Below are 14675 nucleotides of genomic sequence, written 5' to 3' on the forward strand. Positions count from 1 at the left end.
ATTACAGGTAGTGAAGATGTACTTTTTACATTTTGTTAGATTTTGTTTTGGCAGAAGACCAAAACAAAAGTACTTTTCTGATGGTTAAAAATCCACAGCATGCTCACCTTGTTACTGTTTTACCTTACGGTCACTGGTAATCTAAGCAACAAAGACTAGAAGCCTCCGATGTGCCATTGTCACACACGAGAGACAAACAGCCCCGGGTAGCATTCATGATGAGAGCAGGAGACCTGCCCTGGCAGATAAGAGGAGAAGCTCACCACAACAATGAAGGAAAAGGACTGACAGTATTCGATAGATTTAGTCAAACTGTGCTTGAGGTTTGGCTTAGATTTATGCCAGTAGAACCTGTCCTTAACAAATTCAGAGATGACCCAAGATTCTACTCTGGTATGGGGGAAAGACCTCTCGATATTTATCTCACATCAACGGCTTTACCGCAGGAGCGTCTACACCTCTCCCGTTTCCTGTAGAAAAGACAGCTTTGCTCCTTTGAAAGCGCGGACTGCAGCACCTCCAGCCCCTTCTCCCCGCGGAACTCGGCCCGCGAAGGTTGTGGGAAAGTGGTGGGGCGGGGACTGCAGCCGCTTCCGATTGGCGTTGCCCCAAGGAAGCCTGCGCGGATTGGTCGGCGGCAGGACCCCCAACAGAGCCTGCCATGCGGATTGGCTGCTACGCTGCTGGACCCTGTTTCCGGTACCTGGGCGGGCAGCTATGGTGACTGGCAGGCGGGATGCAAAGCTGCCTGTGTGGCCGGTGGAGGCCCGCTTGGCGGCACTGCTTCCCGACCTACTGGTCTTTCGGAAGCCCAGGGGATCGGAACCCGAGCTGGCCACGGCCCAGGGAGTCCTCCTAGGCGTCCATGTGACGGGTGAGGGCGATGGCCGGCACTTCAGCCTCCTGGCCTGCGGGAAAAGCGGCCGTTGGGTCTAAGCCCCTGGAGGCCGCGACGGTTACAGACCTAGCCTCCCGCGAGCTAAGGCACAGTTTAACTTCGTCCCGCGGCTTCCGCAGGAAACTTTGAGGGTCTTCGTTTTAGCGTGGGAAGACATCTTTTGGGATGAACCAGCTCAGCCCTTGAGCTCACCTCAAAGATGATGAAATTGAAACTCAGAGGAAAGGATTTTTACAGGACCACGCAGCGGGCTGTGAACCCCTGTCTCCCAACCCCGAGCAATTTCTATTAAGCGTTCTGTTTCAGTTATTTTATTCTTTCAATTAATTCATTCTTGGCGTCGTTAAGTATGTGCTTGCCATTGTTCTGGCCGTAGCTATCTAGCAGCCACTCCTAGAGTTGTTCATTTAACAAATATTTATTCTGTGTCAGGGATATGAAGATGGGTAATACCAGGTGCCTGTCCTCACCGTGTGAGTGATTCTCTGGCCAGACATAAGGAGGGATCCTGTTGTTTCCCATAGCCAGGCAGCTGCCTAAGAGGGTGGGGGAAAGAGCTGGCTCCAGATGAAAAGGGCACCATCTCCAGCTCCTGGAAGCAGAGAGGGTGGTCCTCTGGATTCCCAGTGGCAGCGGCAACCAACCTGGCCCTTAGTAGTTTCTAAGTTACACCATGTTAATGGATAAAGGAATTACTCAGCTTGAAGAGATCTGTTTCCTTTACACCAGGCTGATGTGTGGGGAGAAAGGGGCCAAAAAGTTAGGATTTGGAGTTAACATGGTAATTTCTGCTTTGTTGGTCAGGGTTTACAGCATTAATGGACAGGTTCAGCCTGACCTGCAAGTCGGAACGTGACATGGACAAACTGGCCCACATCTTCAGTTACTACATTAGTGACATCGTGGAGCGTGAGTGATCATTGTAGGGTAACAAGGTGTGGTGCTGGGCTCCTGAGGGTTTATAAAAGAAGGTGGCCGGAAGTACTTTAAAACAGGTACTAAAGGGTCATTCCTTTAGCATCATTCATCTTTGGTTTCATCAAGTTGCCACTGAAAAGCTAGACCTTTGCCTGTTATCTGCCATTCTACCCAGTCTTACATTCTATTGACTCATTGTTCAAAGGTGGGGCAGGAGGAGCTAATTTACTTTGCACATTTGTATTTTATTTCAAAATAAAGTGTTCTAACAATAATGTATCTCAAGTGTGTATTTAGACCAAATTTATAAAACATCTTTTTGTTCTATTATTATATTTTGATCCTGTGAGGAAGGAATAGGATGTTTTCTTATTTTCTGCCATGTATTAAGCTTTTAGATATTTGCCAAATTTCCAGTATCTGGAAAAAAACTCATTTGTGCAGTACCCATGTTTTGAGTACCTACTCTGTGACATGGACTGTAATAGGTGTAGGCGGGGCAAGAACCCACTCTTGGACTTTTTGGTTAGGCCTACCCAACAGAAATTACTCTGACCTTATACCTTTTAGTACTTAGGTAACATTCTCATCCTTTACTGACAGCTCGCTATATGTTTCTATCCATCATTCTGAGATTCACCAGAATAATTACTTTGTGGCATCTCCATTAAGAATTTGATTATTTGACTTACCTCTTATCCTTAAGGAATACATATGGAAGGGTGTTTGCTTTTTCTCATAGGTTTGGATGAAGGGGAAGATAAAAATTCTGTATCGTGTATGTACTCTAATACCAGCAACTGCTGGGTACTAGAAATACAGGGCAAAGTAAGACAGAGTACCTTCATTTAGTTTCCATTTTAGTGGGACAGACAATAAGTAAACAATAATTGTAGCTTCTACATTCTATTAAGGAAATAAACATAGTATAGTGGTATAAAAAAAAAACAAAATAATTTTAGGATAGGGGAGTGTATGAGACAGGGTGGTCATAGAAGGCTCCTCTGAGGAGGTATTATTTAAGCTGACACATGAAGGATGAGGGGAACAGCTTGTGAAGAACTAGGGGTAAAGCATTTCTGACAGAATACCAAGTGCAAAGGTCCTGAGACAGGAGAAAGCTCGGCACACTCCAGGAGCTAACAGAAGGCCAGTGCAGGCCAAAACGTAGCTTGCACGGTGAAGAGTGGTTTGAGGCAAGGTTGGGGGTTGGTAGCTATGAGATCACCAAGCTCTGTAGTCCATAGTAAAGAGTTGGAATTATATATTTCTGTATAAAGCAAAACTGGAAAGGAGTGGCGGGGGAGTAATATGATCTGATTAACACTTTAAAACTGATTTTGGCTACTGTGTGGAGATTGAATGCTGGTGGAGAGTGAATTTAAGAATAGAAGCTGGAAGAGACAATTGTCCTGGAAAGATGATGGAGATTTGGTCTAGAGCAGTGGTTCTCAACCTCAGCGGTGGTTGCCTGAGGAGCTTTTTGATTGTTTTATTCTTTTTTCTATATTTTGTTTTTTTTTTTTTTGGAAGAGACTGGGGTCTCAGTATGTTGCCAAGTTTGTCTTGAACTCTAGAGCTTAAAAGGTTCTTCTGCCTCAACCTCTCAAATAGCTGGGACTACAGGTACCGTCCACCTTGTCTAACTAAAAATCTTAATGCCTAAGCTTCACCCCAGGCCATTTAAATCAGAATTTCTTGAGGTTGGCCCAGGAATAAGATCTTTTAAAGTTTCATAGGCAATTCCAATGTGCAGTCAAGACTGAAGATTGTTGGTGTAGAGGTATGGCAGGGGAGCTGCGTGGGGTAGATTAACCTGAAATATATTTTGCAGGTTCAACAGACAGGAGTTGCTAATACATTAAATTTCAGTGGGAACTGGTGAGAAAAAGGACTCAGTTTTTTGGCTTTCATAAATGAATTGATCATGTCATTTACCAAGACAGGAAAGACTGAACATTGAGAAAGAAAATCAAGAGTTCTGTTTTGAATATGTTGAGTTTGAGATGCCAGTAAGTCTTTCAAGTGGAGAATGACTCCATTCAATTGGAGAATCCAGCTATGATTGAGCCTGGAGCTCAGAGAAGAGATCCCTGTTAGAGATGAAAATGTGAGTTGATGGCATAAAGTGGGACTTAAGAACCGATTGAGTTCATGTTGGAAGAGCGTAAATAAAGAGAAAGAGCCTTTGGCTGAGGCTTGAGGAACTCCAGGGAAGGATTATGATAAGGGAGAAAGAACCTGAAAAAGAGACTACAAACAGCCAGTGAGGTAGGATATTGTGGTGTTCCTGAAGCCAAAGGAGAGGTAGTGTCTCTAGAAGAAAGCTGCAGCTAGCTGGGTTGAAAATGACAGCTGTCAAGTACAGTGAGGTCAGAGAAGTATTGAATTTAGCAAGATTAATGCTGTTGATGACCTTGATAATTTGAAGTAGTGGAGATGGAAGTCAGATTGGAGTAAGCTGAGAAAAAGAATGGCAGAGAAAACATTTATGAGGAAAATATATGTAGCCAACTTTTTGAGATTTGGGGGTTTTGTTTGTTGTGAATATAGCAGGAAAAAAAAAATGGAGCTAATAGGCAGAAGAGAAGGTACAGCCAAGAATATGTGGGTTATTTTTGTGTGTTTTGGTTTTGTGTTTTGCTATGATGAGAATGTTTCAGTAGAGAGATTAGGAACAGTGTGAAGTTCTCGAGAAGGTAAAAGGGGATAAGATTCCTATCACAAATGGGGTGGCTTTGAAGAGAGCAGGAATACTTCCATTTTAGAAAAGATGTATGTAGGTGCAGATAGATTTGGGGAGAAAATGACTAGAAGGAAGAAGGAACCTGAGTCTTGGAGTGAGCAAATGGACAAGAATGACATGAGGATAAACTCAGTAGGCCATTCTTTTGACCATATATGATTCTTCCCTGATCTGGTTTATATCTGATTTTGACTCATTTTCCTCTCTCTTTCTTACTTGATTTCAGATGTTCTCTGTTTTGGAGGGGATATCCTAAATATCACAGGTATTTTTTCAGTTTTTCTAAACACTTAAAAGACTGTGAGTGAGGAGGACTATATTTAGGTGGAATTCAGCGTATTGGTTTATTCAGCATTGTTTGATTAAAAGGTACTGGATACCAAGATGAGGAAGACATAGTCTGTGCCTCAAAGGATCCCCCAGTCTAATGGAAAAGCTTTGCCCAAATTAAACTCTCACATGCTTTGCATTTTTGTTTAGATTGAAGGACAGCAAAATAAGTGCCAATAAAGCATTCTTGAGAAAACTAATGAGAAACTTGGTCATTAATAGCAGAAGCTAAGCATGAGATGGGGAGGAGTCAAGCATGTCCTATCTGGAGAACTCAAGATCACTAACAGCTGTATGCCCCGGAGTTGGCCTGTCTTCTTATTTAAACATAATAAAACCAGCCATCAAATTAGATATGAACTTGAACCCACTTTTTATGAACCTTTTGCTAGTACCTCTCCTCCTCTGTTAGTATACTGGTGGAAGGAAGATTACCAAAAATATCCTTAGGATCATTTAAACTTCTACCTAGTTATGTTTTTATGTACTGGATGATTTTGAGGATCTGAAGCAGTATTTTAACCTAGCATAATGTATATAACCAAGAAACCTTGCCTGATAACTTACATAATATCCACACTGGGTCAAGTTGATCTTCTACGTTACTGGGACTTTGCCCTGGACCAAGTAAGACTAGATATTTGGTCCCCGTCAGCCTATCCTGTGTCTCTGCAGGGAACATGCTCCTGGCACTCTGGAGAGTAGAACAAAATCAACTGAGTGACATCATTACCTTGGTGGCAAAATGCAGTCTGGAGATACAGGAGAAATTTGGGATCTATCACACCAGAGAAGGCCAGGACCTGCAGTTAAAGATAGGTAGTACCTCCTAAAAGAGTGATCCAGCTGGGCGAGGGGGAACCCACTATAAAAACCTCAAGATAAATGATAAACTGGGAAAAAAAATATTTGCAATTCATATAGACAAAGGGTGAATTGCTCTACTAGGGAAAGAGCACTTAGAAATCAAGAATAATACTCTTAAGAGAAAAGTGGACAAAGGCCATGAGTAAATTGTATATAGACAAGGAAACTCATGTCTTTTAACACGTCAAAAGATGATCAACATTCTTAATAAGAAAAATGCCAATTGGAAGTACACTGACTACCTTTCTTACCTATAGATAGGCAAAACTTCAGATGCTGGACAATGTACTCTGGTGAGTCTGAGGAATGAGCTTTTTCTTACTGTGAGTGAACAATGGTATAAGGGTGACTTGGCAATCTTTGTTATATTTATTTTTATTGTCTTTATTGTACTTTTTATATCAAGAAAAACTAAACCATATAAAAATATATATTAAAAAGTCTTGTTTTCACTTACATACCATCTATACTATTTACTCTTACAAGTACATTTATTCCTTAACCTCACAATCCTTCTGGACATTTATCCTATAGGTATGCCTACACACATATGAAATGTTGTGCGTGCAAGGTTATTGATTGTAATATGGTTTGTAATTTTAAAACATTGAAAACAACTTATTTATAGGAGACTGGTTAAGTAAATAATATGTATACTCAATAAGATTATCTGCAACTTTAAAAAAAATAAGATGTCTTGACATGGCAGTATCTCCAAGATATAGTTAAGTGAAAAAAAGTAAGATACAAAACAGCGTGTTTAGTATGCTACCATCTGTGTAAGGAGGAAAATAGAAACACTGGAAAAATATACAAGAAACTAATAAAATTACTAATATCAGGAAAATAGTAAAGATGGGCATGTAGGTAAAGCAAGATTTTAAAATATATATTCTTTATAGTTTAGTTTTTGAACTATGTTAGTGCTTGACAGAATCAAAAATATAACACAATATAATTAAAAAAAGCTATATACAGAGGCCAAAGTTTCACCAACGGCAGAGTCAGGATTGGAGGGGAAGTTCAATACACAAAGCTCCTTCACAAGGGTTCAGAAACCTCTTTAAGGGCAAAAGTTGGCTCCAGCTGTTCTTTTATGTTTTGAGGAGCAGTGGTAAAGAATTATATTCTGTTTTATATGGCATCTCTTTTGTCCTGCCATATTTCATTTCTTTTGGTTTTTGTCTTATTAAGGATAATTGATACTATACATTGGCATATTTATACACTTTTGAAACCATCACCACAATAAAGATAGTGAACATACTTATCACTCAAAAAGTCTCCTTGTGCCCCTTTGTACATTCTTCTTCCACTACTCTCCTTCACCATCTCCAGACAGACAAAATGTCCATCTCCAGGTGTATTATATAAGAGAAGGAAATCTGGGGGAAGAATTTTTTTTTTTTTTTTTTTTTTTGAGATGGAGTCTCGCTCTGTCACCTAGACTGGCATGCAGTGGCGCGATCTCAGCTCACTGCAACCTCTGCCTCCAGGGTTCAAGCGATTCTTCTGCCTCAGCCTCCTGAGTAACTGGGATTATAGGCACGCACCACCATGCCTGGCTAATTTTTTTTTGTATTTTTGGTAGAGACGGGGTTTCACCATGTTGGTCAGGCTGGTCTCGAACTCCCAACCTCAGGTCATCTGCCTGCCTCGGCCTCCCCAAGTGCTGGGATTACAGGCATGAGCCACCGCACCTGGTCGTAAGGTATTGTTATTTTTTTGTTTGTTTTTTGTTTTTCCATTCTTTTTTTCTTTATATATATATATACTTTAAGTTCTAGGACACATGTGCACAACATGCAGATTTGTTACATATGTGTACATGTGCCAAGTTGGTGTGCTGCACCCATTAACTCGTCATTTACATTAGGTATATCTCATAATGCTATCCCTCCCCCTCCCCCCATCCCACAACAGGCTCCAGTGTGTAATGTTCCCCTTCTTGTGTCCAAGTGTTCTCATTGTTCAATTCCCACCTATGAGTGAGAACATGCAGTGTTTGGTTTTTTTGTCCCGTAAGGTATTATTTTTAAAAGTTAGCTCGCCTAAGACTTCTGCAGCTGAGGGCAATAACAAGATTGGCATGATGCATAAAGCCATGTGGGGATTCCAGACCCCTCCTGTTGCATAGTTTCCCAATTGAGTTTGACTATTCTCCATTTATCTCATTTTTTCTGGATAGGTCTGTCTGCGGGTCGGATTTCCCAGGTTATTGTTGGAGATGAGCGGCAGCAATACCTCTTGGTGATTGGGCGGGATGTAGATGATGTCCGGTTAGCTCAGCGTTTGGCTCAGGCAAATGAGATTGTCCTATCCTGGAACTGCTGGATGCTCTGCGAGCAGTATATGTTTGAAGTGGAAATCATGAGGGAGGATGAAGCTGTGAAGGTAGGAGGCTAGCTTCATCTATTCACATCCTGAAAAGGCCTTCCTATTACACAGGGCAATGCTCTGATAGTGTTCACATATTGCCTGGCCAAACCAACGACCATTGGAACTCAATTTAGGAGGGAGGCTGGGAATATTCTCCTGTGAAGATGGATGAGGTAGAACAGTGAGGCTGAGGAGATAAAAGGCAAACAAGGGTGATAGAATCCTCAGCCTTTCTTGTGTGGGGGCACAGAATTAAGCAGTTTCCTTTCTGTAGTTAAGAGATATGCGGATCATTGACCCATTTGATTTTGATGAGCATTTTGACAAGTGCCTCGATTATCTACCACATTACCGTACAAGTGCTGGTAAGTTACTTTGTCCTTTCTACCTAAGCCCCAAATTTTAAACATTAATTTTCCACATGGCCAGGGACCTTTTATTTTTCTTTTCTCAGAGACTCTAAGAACTGCACTGGAATTGGATCCACACTCTGATCTTGACCAAAAGCTGCGGAAACACATAATGAAAAACCTTTTGAAGAAGGTTATTTCCTAGTTCTTGAATCCTCGTATAGTCTGTGTGTGTGTGTGTGTGTGCACGCGTACATATAAACAGGTGTACAATTGTAAGTGACAACTTTTTTGTATTACCCAGTTAATCTCCAGCACCCCATTGTAATTCCAGCAGATTTACCCATCTGTGCCAACATAATACGGTGATGAACATGTCTTAAACCTTTAGCTAGATTTCTCAATCCTAGAAAGTAGAAACCATATTTGTTTTTTAGTTTGTTCTTCAACAATTTAGTACACTGTAAGAAGGGTATAGTGTGTATGTTTGGTAAATATAAGTTGACTGATTGTATATATATATGCATATATGTGAATTCCTTAGTAAGAGTGTAATGACTAATGGATGTGTCAAATTAACTCTTAGAGAGTAAATCTTGACAGATTTCATCAGTGAATTCTGCCTAGTCAGTTTTAATTCCAAGTGCATTGGGTTGTATATCTTCTATACTGAAATTTCTTTTAAGTTTTTGCTGAGACCCTTAAGTTATTTTCTCATATATACCATGAAATACATAATGAAAATGCCTGAACATGATGCTGATAGTTGAAAATACAGGTAGGTAATTCAATGTGTCTTTACAGATTGATGAAGGCCAGCCTGTAGAGTATGTATCTGAATTCCGTACGGTGACTCTGGTTTTGGTCAGCCTGGAGTTCCACAAGACAGCCTGGATGTTGCATTTGTGTCATCTTATCCAGGAGTCTGCCTTATACATCTCCACAGTCATTGAGAAAGGGGGTGGCCAGCTGAGTCGGATCTTTATGTTTGAGAAAGTAAGTACAAGGGAACTTGACCCATCAGCATTAAAGGTGAGTGAGGAGTGATGTCCTCCCACATAACACAAGTGTAAGTCAAATTCCCTGCTACTTATTTTGTAACAAGCTATATTACATTAAAACTTCAACTAATGCTAATTAAGAAATGGGATGTTCTTGTTAGTTTAATTTTCAGGGTTACTGAGGGTTACTCTCCATGTCATTTTTTATTGAATTCTTGTTGAAGAATCCTTGTGAAGCATAAAGAATGTTTTTCTGGTTCTATTAGTAAAGTAAATGTAATCAGGTCTTTCTCAGATAATTAAGGATCTTGAAAAAAAGCAGAATCTTAATACTTGACGTTATAAGTGATGAAAATGTGGGCAGATAGACTTAGCTCAAGGTATATACTAGAAATTAAATTTTTGAAAAGTTCTTGATAGCAGTTTTTCTTGTGTTTTAAATTTCAGCTCTTTGAATAGTGAAATCAAGATTTTTTAAATGTCTACATTGCTGGCCAGGTGCGGTGGCTCACGCCTGTAATCCCAGCACTTTGGGAGGCCAAGGCAGGCAGATCACGAGGTCAGGAGATCAAGACCATCCTGGCTAACACGGTGAAACCCTGTCTCTACTAAAAATACAAAAAAATTAGCCAGGCATGGTGGCGGGTGCCTGTAGTCCCAGCTACTTGGGAGACTAAGGCAGGAGAATGGCATGAACCCAAGAGGCGGAGCTTGCAGTGAGCCGAGATCGCACCACTACACTCCAACCTGGGCTACAGAGTGAGACTCCATCTCAAAAAGAAAAAAAAAAAGTCTATGTTGCTGTGGCCCAGAGTTTCCATTTTATGAATCATGTAGAATCCTATATTTCCAACAGGAGAGTGTTCAAGGATAGGGTCTGGGTTCATTCAGGGGAGCTGGTTTAGTTTAGGCAAGCCATATTCCTTTCCCAGGTAAGTGTCTCATTTCTTTGTTTGTCATCTATCCCAGGGCTGCATGTTCCTCTGTGTTTTCGGCCTTCCTGGTGATAAGAAGCCAGACGAGTGTGCACATGCCCTGGAGAGCTCCTTTAGCATCTTTAGTTTCTGCTGGGAGAATCCTGCTAAGACCAAGTAAGGAGGAAGGTGGGGCAGAGAGGAGCTTCTCAGGCCCCAGGGGCTCTTCAGGCAGGGTAGGAGGCAGTAACAAGTGGCAGGGATTCAAGTAGTCCAGAATTTGCCTAATGTGAAGGGAACATGCTAAGGAAAGTGAGCAAACAAGATCTATTAAGAAATCACCAGATACAGATCTCTGTACTGAATACCCAGGGGAAATAAAGATACATTCCCATTCAGCGGGTCAGGAAAAGGAGAGAAACAGAACAAACACACCAAGATTCGAGAACACTGCAAAGGAACAAGCAAATGTGTAAATTAATATGATGCAAATAACATCCCGGTGGAGAGGATACAGAATAAAGGCTGCCTGTCTACAAGAGAGAGTATGAGAGAAGTTGTGGAGAGATTACCTAGATAGTAAGGAACCATAGCTGGTTAGCACTGTCTTGGCTTTCATTCTGGGTCTTTCACAGATCTTATTGCCTTTTCTGGCCCTTAAACTGAACTGATCTCCCTCTTCCACATCCACCCCTCACCGAACCACCTTTCACAAAACCTAACCCAGATGAAGGTATAGAAAAATCTATTTTCCCACTAGTTGCATTATGATAAAGTTGGTTGGAAGTTTTCGATTGACTTTTTAAAATAGAAAGCTATGGAGAAAGTGTGTACATGAATGAATTTTTAAAATAGTTACTTCCAGTGTTAACATTGAATCAGATTGGTTTGCTTGCCATAACTTAATTCAAAATGGATAAAAATTGTATCAAACATGTAAATAGTGCTTTAACATTTATAGAATACTTTAGTATATGCTACCAATGTGAAAATTTGTATCCCTCTTTATTTTTTGCTGTTTTTTAGAGACAGAGTCTCGCTCTGTTTCCCAGGCTAAAGTTCCGTGGCACAATCACGGCTCACTGCATCCTCAACCTCATCCTTCCAAGTAGCTCAGACTACAGGCACACGCCCCACACTGGGCTATTTTTTTTTTTTTTTTTAGTAGAGACAAGGTCTTGCTATGTTGCCCAGGCTGGTTTCAAACTCCTGAGTGCAAGTGATCTCCCACCTCAGCCTCCCAAAGTGCTGGGACTATAGGTGTGAGCCACCATGCCCAGCCCCTCTTTTATACATTAAGGAAATTAAGGTCACAGAAGAGAAGTTACTAGCGTATAGCAGAGCTTTTAATGAAACCCAGATCTTCAGTCTTCAAATCCTGTGTTGTTTCATTACTTATCCCCCAGCTGCCTCTTATAAAATGCAAATGCTCCCCAAAAGAATCAAATATGCTATTAATGTGATATAATTATAGATACACACTCATAGAATGTTAATATTGGAAAGGAATTTAGAGATGATCTGATCCAAGCCTTATTTTAGAAATAAGAAAGATGCTACAGTTGCTTAATAGATGCTCAGACTCTTTGCCCAAGGCAAATACATGTTAACACTGTTAACACTTCTTTCAGGTTTGGTGGGATCTGCAGATACTCCTACATCCTACCTCCCAGTCTTGTCTCTAGTGTGGATATGCTGGGCAGTATTAGTCAGGGTTCTCTTAGAGGGACAGAACTAATATATATATATATATAGTTACATATAATTATGTTATATATTATATAGAACATATATATATATAAAAAAGGGGAGTTTATTAAGTATTAACTTACACGACCACAAAGCCCCACAATAGGCTGTCTGTAAGCTGAGGAGCAAGGAAAGCCAGTCCGAATGCCAAAACTGAAGAACTTGGAGGTCGATGTTTGAGGGCAGGAAGCATCCAGCATGGGAGAAAGATGTAGGCTGGAAGGCTAGGCCTGTCTCCCTCATTTCACATTTTTCTGCCTGCTTTATATTCGTTGGCAGCTGATTAGATTGTGCCCACCAGATTAAAGGTGGATCTGCCTTCCCCAGCCCACTGACTCAAATGTTAATCTCTTTTGGCAACACCCTCACAGAAACATGCAGGATTAATACTTTCAATCCTTCAATGAAGTTGACACTCAGTATTAACCATCACATGGGCCATCCCCTCCAGTGCTGGTCTGTTCTGTTCTTGAAGTTTGTATTGCCCTGTGGCCTTCAAGGGTCCCACCCTTGGCCCTTACTCTTAAAAGAGTCATTTCTTTGGCCTTTAGAGACTGTCTTACAATGCCCTTAAGAATGTCTTCTGTCACTCTTAGGCTGTAACTTGGTCATTTCCATCTTATTTAGTTTAGAATATAATAGATGTTAAGAACTAGATGGGGTATTAGAGTTCATCAAATTTGACCTCTTTAAAGAAACTAAGATCCAGAAAGGTTATGCTGCTAAGTCAAACAGATGTCAAAGCCTCAAAGCTAAGTTTCAAGGTCAGTGATTTTTTTCCTTGAAGATAATTACTAATTCAGTATCTCCCAAAGTGTGTTTGTTAGAATGTTATTAATCCCTTAATATGCTCATGAAAAAAGAAAAGATTTTCATGACCAAATATGTCTGGGAAGTGTCGCAAATTATATTTCCTTCTTCAAGGTTCACAATGAACATTAACATACCAAAGGTTCTGAGTAGTGTTATGGGAAAGAAATGTGTTATATTTAGTTTTAGTCAGCATTTCCCAAATTTACTTGGTCATCAAACACTTTTCTCCAGAAAGACCTATAAACATCCAGAGGAGCTAATGTTCTAAGGAAGATAATTTTGGAAATGCTGAGCAGACGCTAAAGCTTCAGAGGTACCTACATGGCCTCGGTAGCAGATACCATTGCTCATTTCTCTCTGCATCACATCAGCTCTCAGACCCAAAACTACTTTCCATGTCTTCTTTTTCAAAGACCCTGTTCACCTTGAGACATCCTCTGAATTCCTCTTTCTAATCTGAGAAATAGCTTCAGCTTTTAGCTCATTTAGAGGAAAGATGATTCCCTGAGTATTTCTTCAGGATATTTTTGAGACATAGGGAGTGCAGTCTCAGAATGTCATTATTATGGTTTTTCAGTACCAGAAATACTTTATATACAATTACATGTATCAAATAAAGAATACATTCTTTATCAGTGCAGAAAGGTTTTAAAGGAAAGAAGGAATATGGATTGCTGAGAAAAGCAAGGAGGAATTATAAAGTATAATAGAAAGAAATAAGAAATAACTAAATGATAAAAGTATTATTTGTTCATGATTGACTTGTTAATAGCTGAATTTCTGGCATGCATAAATGCATTCATTCAACAAGCATTCCTTGGACACAGTTATGAGCCAGGCACTGTGTTAGTGCTATGGACATAAAGAGAAGTAAGATTTTACCAGTTCAGCTAAGTAAACAACTAACTTTAATACAATGAAATTGAAGTGCAGAAATAAAATGCTGTAGGAGTTACAACAATGTGCTATGGGAAGAAATGGTTAATTCTCCCCAGAGGCACCAAAGAAATCTTGACTATAAAGATGACTTTTGAGACAGGTTGAGAAGAAAAGTAGTTCAGCAAATGGAGAAGATGGGAAAGGGTATTTAGGCAGAGGAAGCATCATGAAATATTAAAAATTTTTCAGTCTTGCTCTTCATATGGCAGCAGAACTGACAGCATGGTCTTCTTGTCTTAAGTGTCTCTTTTTTTCACCCTGGGGGCAGTGAGCTGAGTGAATAAATGGTAAGATACTTTTTTTTTTTTTTTTTTTTGAGACATAGTCTCACTCTGTTGCCCAGGCTAGAGTGCAGTGGTGCAATCTCGGCTCACTGCAACTTCTGCCTCCTGGGTTCAAGCGATTCTCCTGCCTCAGAATCCCTCAACTGGGATTACAGGCACACACCACCACGCCCACTAATTTTTATATTTTCAGTATAGATGGGGTTTCACCATGTTGGCCAGACTGGACTCTCGAACTTCTGACCTCAAGTGATCCGCCCACCCTGGCCTCCCAAAGTTCTAGGATTACAGGCATGAACCACAGCACCCAGCCAAGAGCCCTTAATCCTGTCTTTTGAGGAAGACAAATAATTTTGATGGCTTAGGAGATAATAGTGTTAACATGATTGCTACTTTTCATGTTCTCTCTGAACCACTGAAAATTGTTTATAGATTTAATATGAGACTATGCGTCATTGCATATCTTTCTCCACCTGCATATCTTGTT

General features: G+C 40.5%; 1 protein-coding gene across 25 annotated transcripts in view; it reads left to right on the forward strand.

Moving 5' to 3' along the window:
• The first annotated feature begins 196 nt into the window (after window positions 1-196).
• LOC101022784 (adenylate cyclase type 10-like) overlaps window positions 197-14675 on the forward strand; it is a 40520-nt gene continuing 26041 nt past the window's right edge. For 15 of the 25 annotated variants that reach the window (XR_002521546.2, XR_002521548.2, XM_021937227.2 and 12 more), the window contains exons 1-9: window positions 706-874; window positions 1703-1807; window positions 4789-4827; window positions 5568-5711; window positions 7948-8153; window positions 8413-8503; window positions 8593-8681; window positions 9293-9484; window positions 10459-10580. Coding sequence is in view for 23 of the 25 variants with exons in the window: in XM_021937227.2 (XP_021792919.2) it covers window positions 718-874; window positions 1703-1807; window positions 4789-4827; window positions 5568-5711; window positions 7948-8153; window positions 8413-8503; window positions 8593-8681; window positions 9293-9484; window positions 10459-10580 (1145 nt within the window). In the remaining 2 variants the exon portion in view is untranslated. Of the gene's footprint in view, window positions 3927-4788; window positions 4828-5567; window positions 5712-7418; window positions 7471-7947; window positions 8154-8412; window positions 8504-8592; window positions 8682-9292; window positions 9485-10458; window positions 10581-14675 lie in introns of those variants that run through there. The other 10 variants (XM_031667078.1, XM_021937243.2, XM_021937231.2 and 7 more) reach the window with 10 other exon arrangements.

Source organism: Papio anubis, chromosome 6 (genome assembly GCF_008728515.1).
Source record: "Papio anubis isolate 15944 chromosome 6, Panubis1.0, whole genome shotgun sequence".
In the NCBI taxonomy this organism is placed as follows: domain Eukaryota; kingdom Metazoa; phylum Chordata; class Mammalia; order Primates; family Cercopithecidae; genus Papio; species Papio anubis.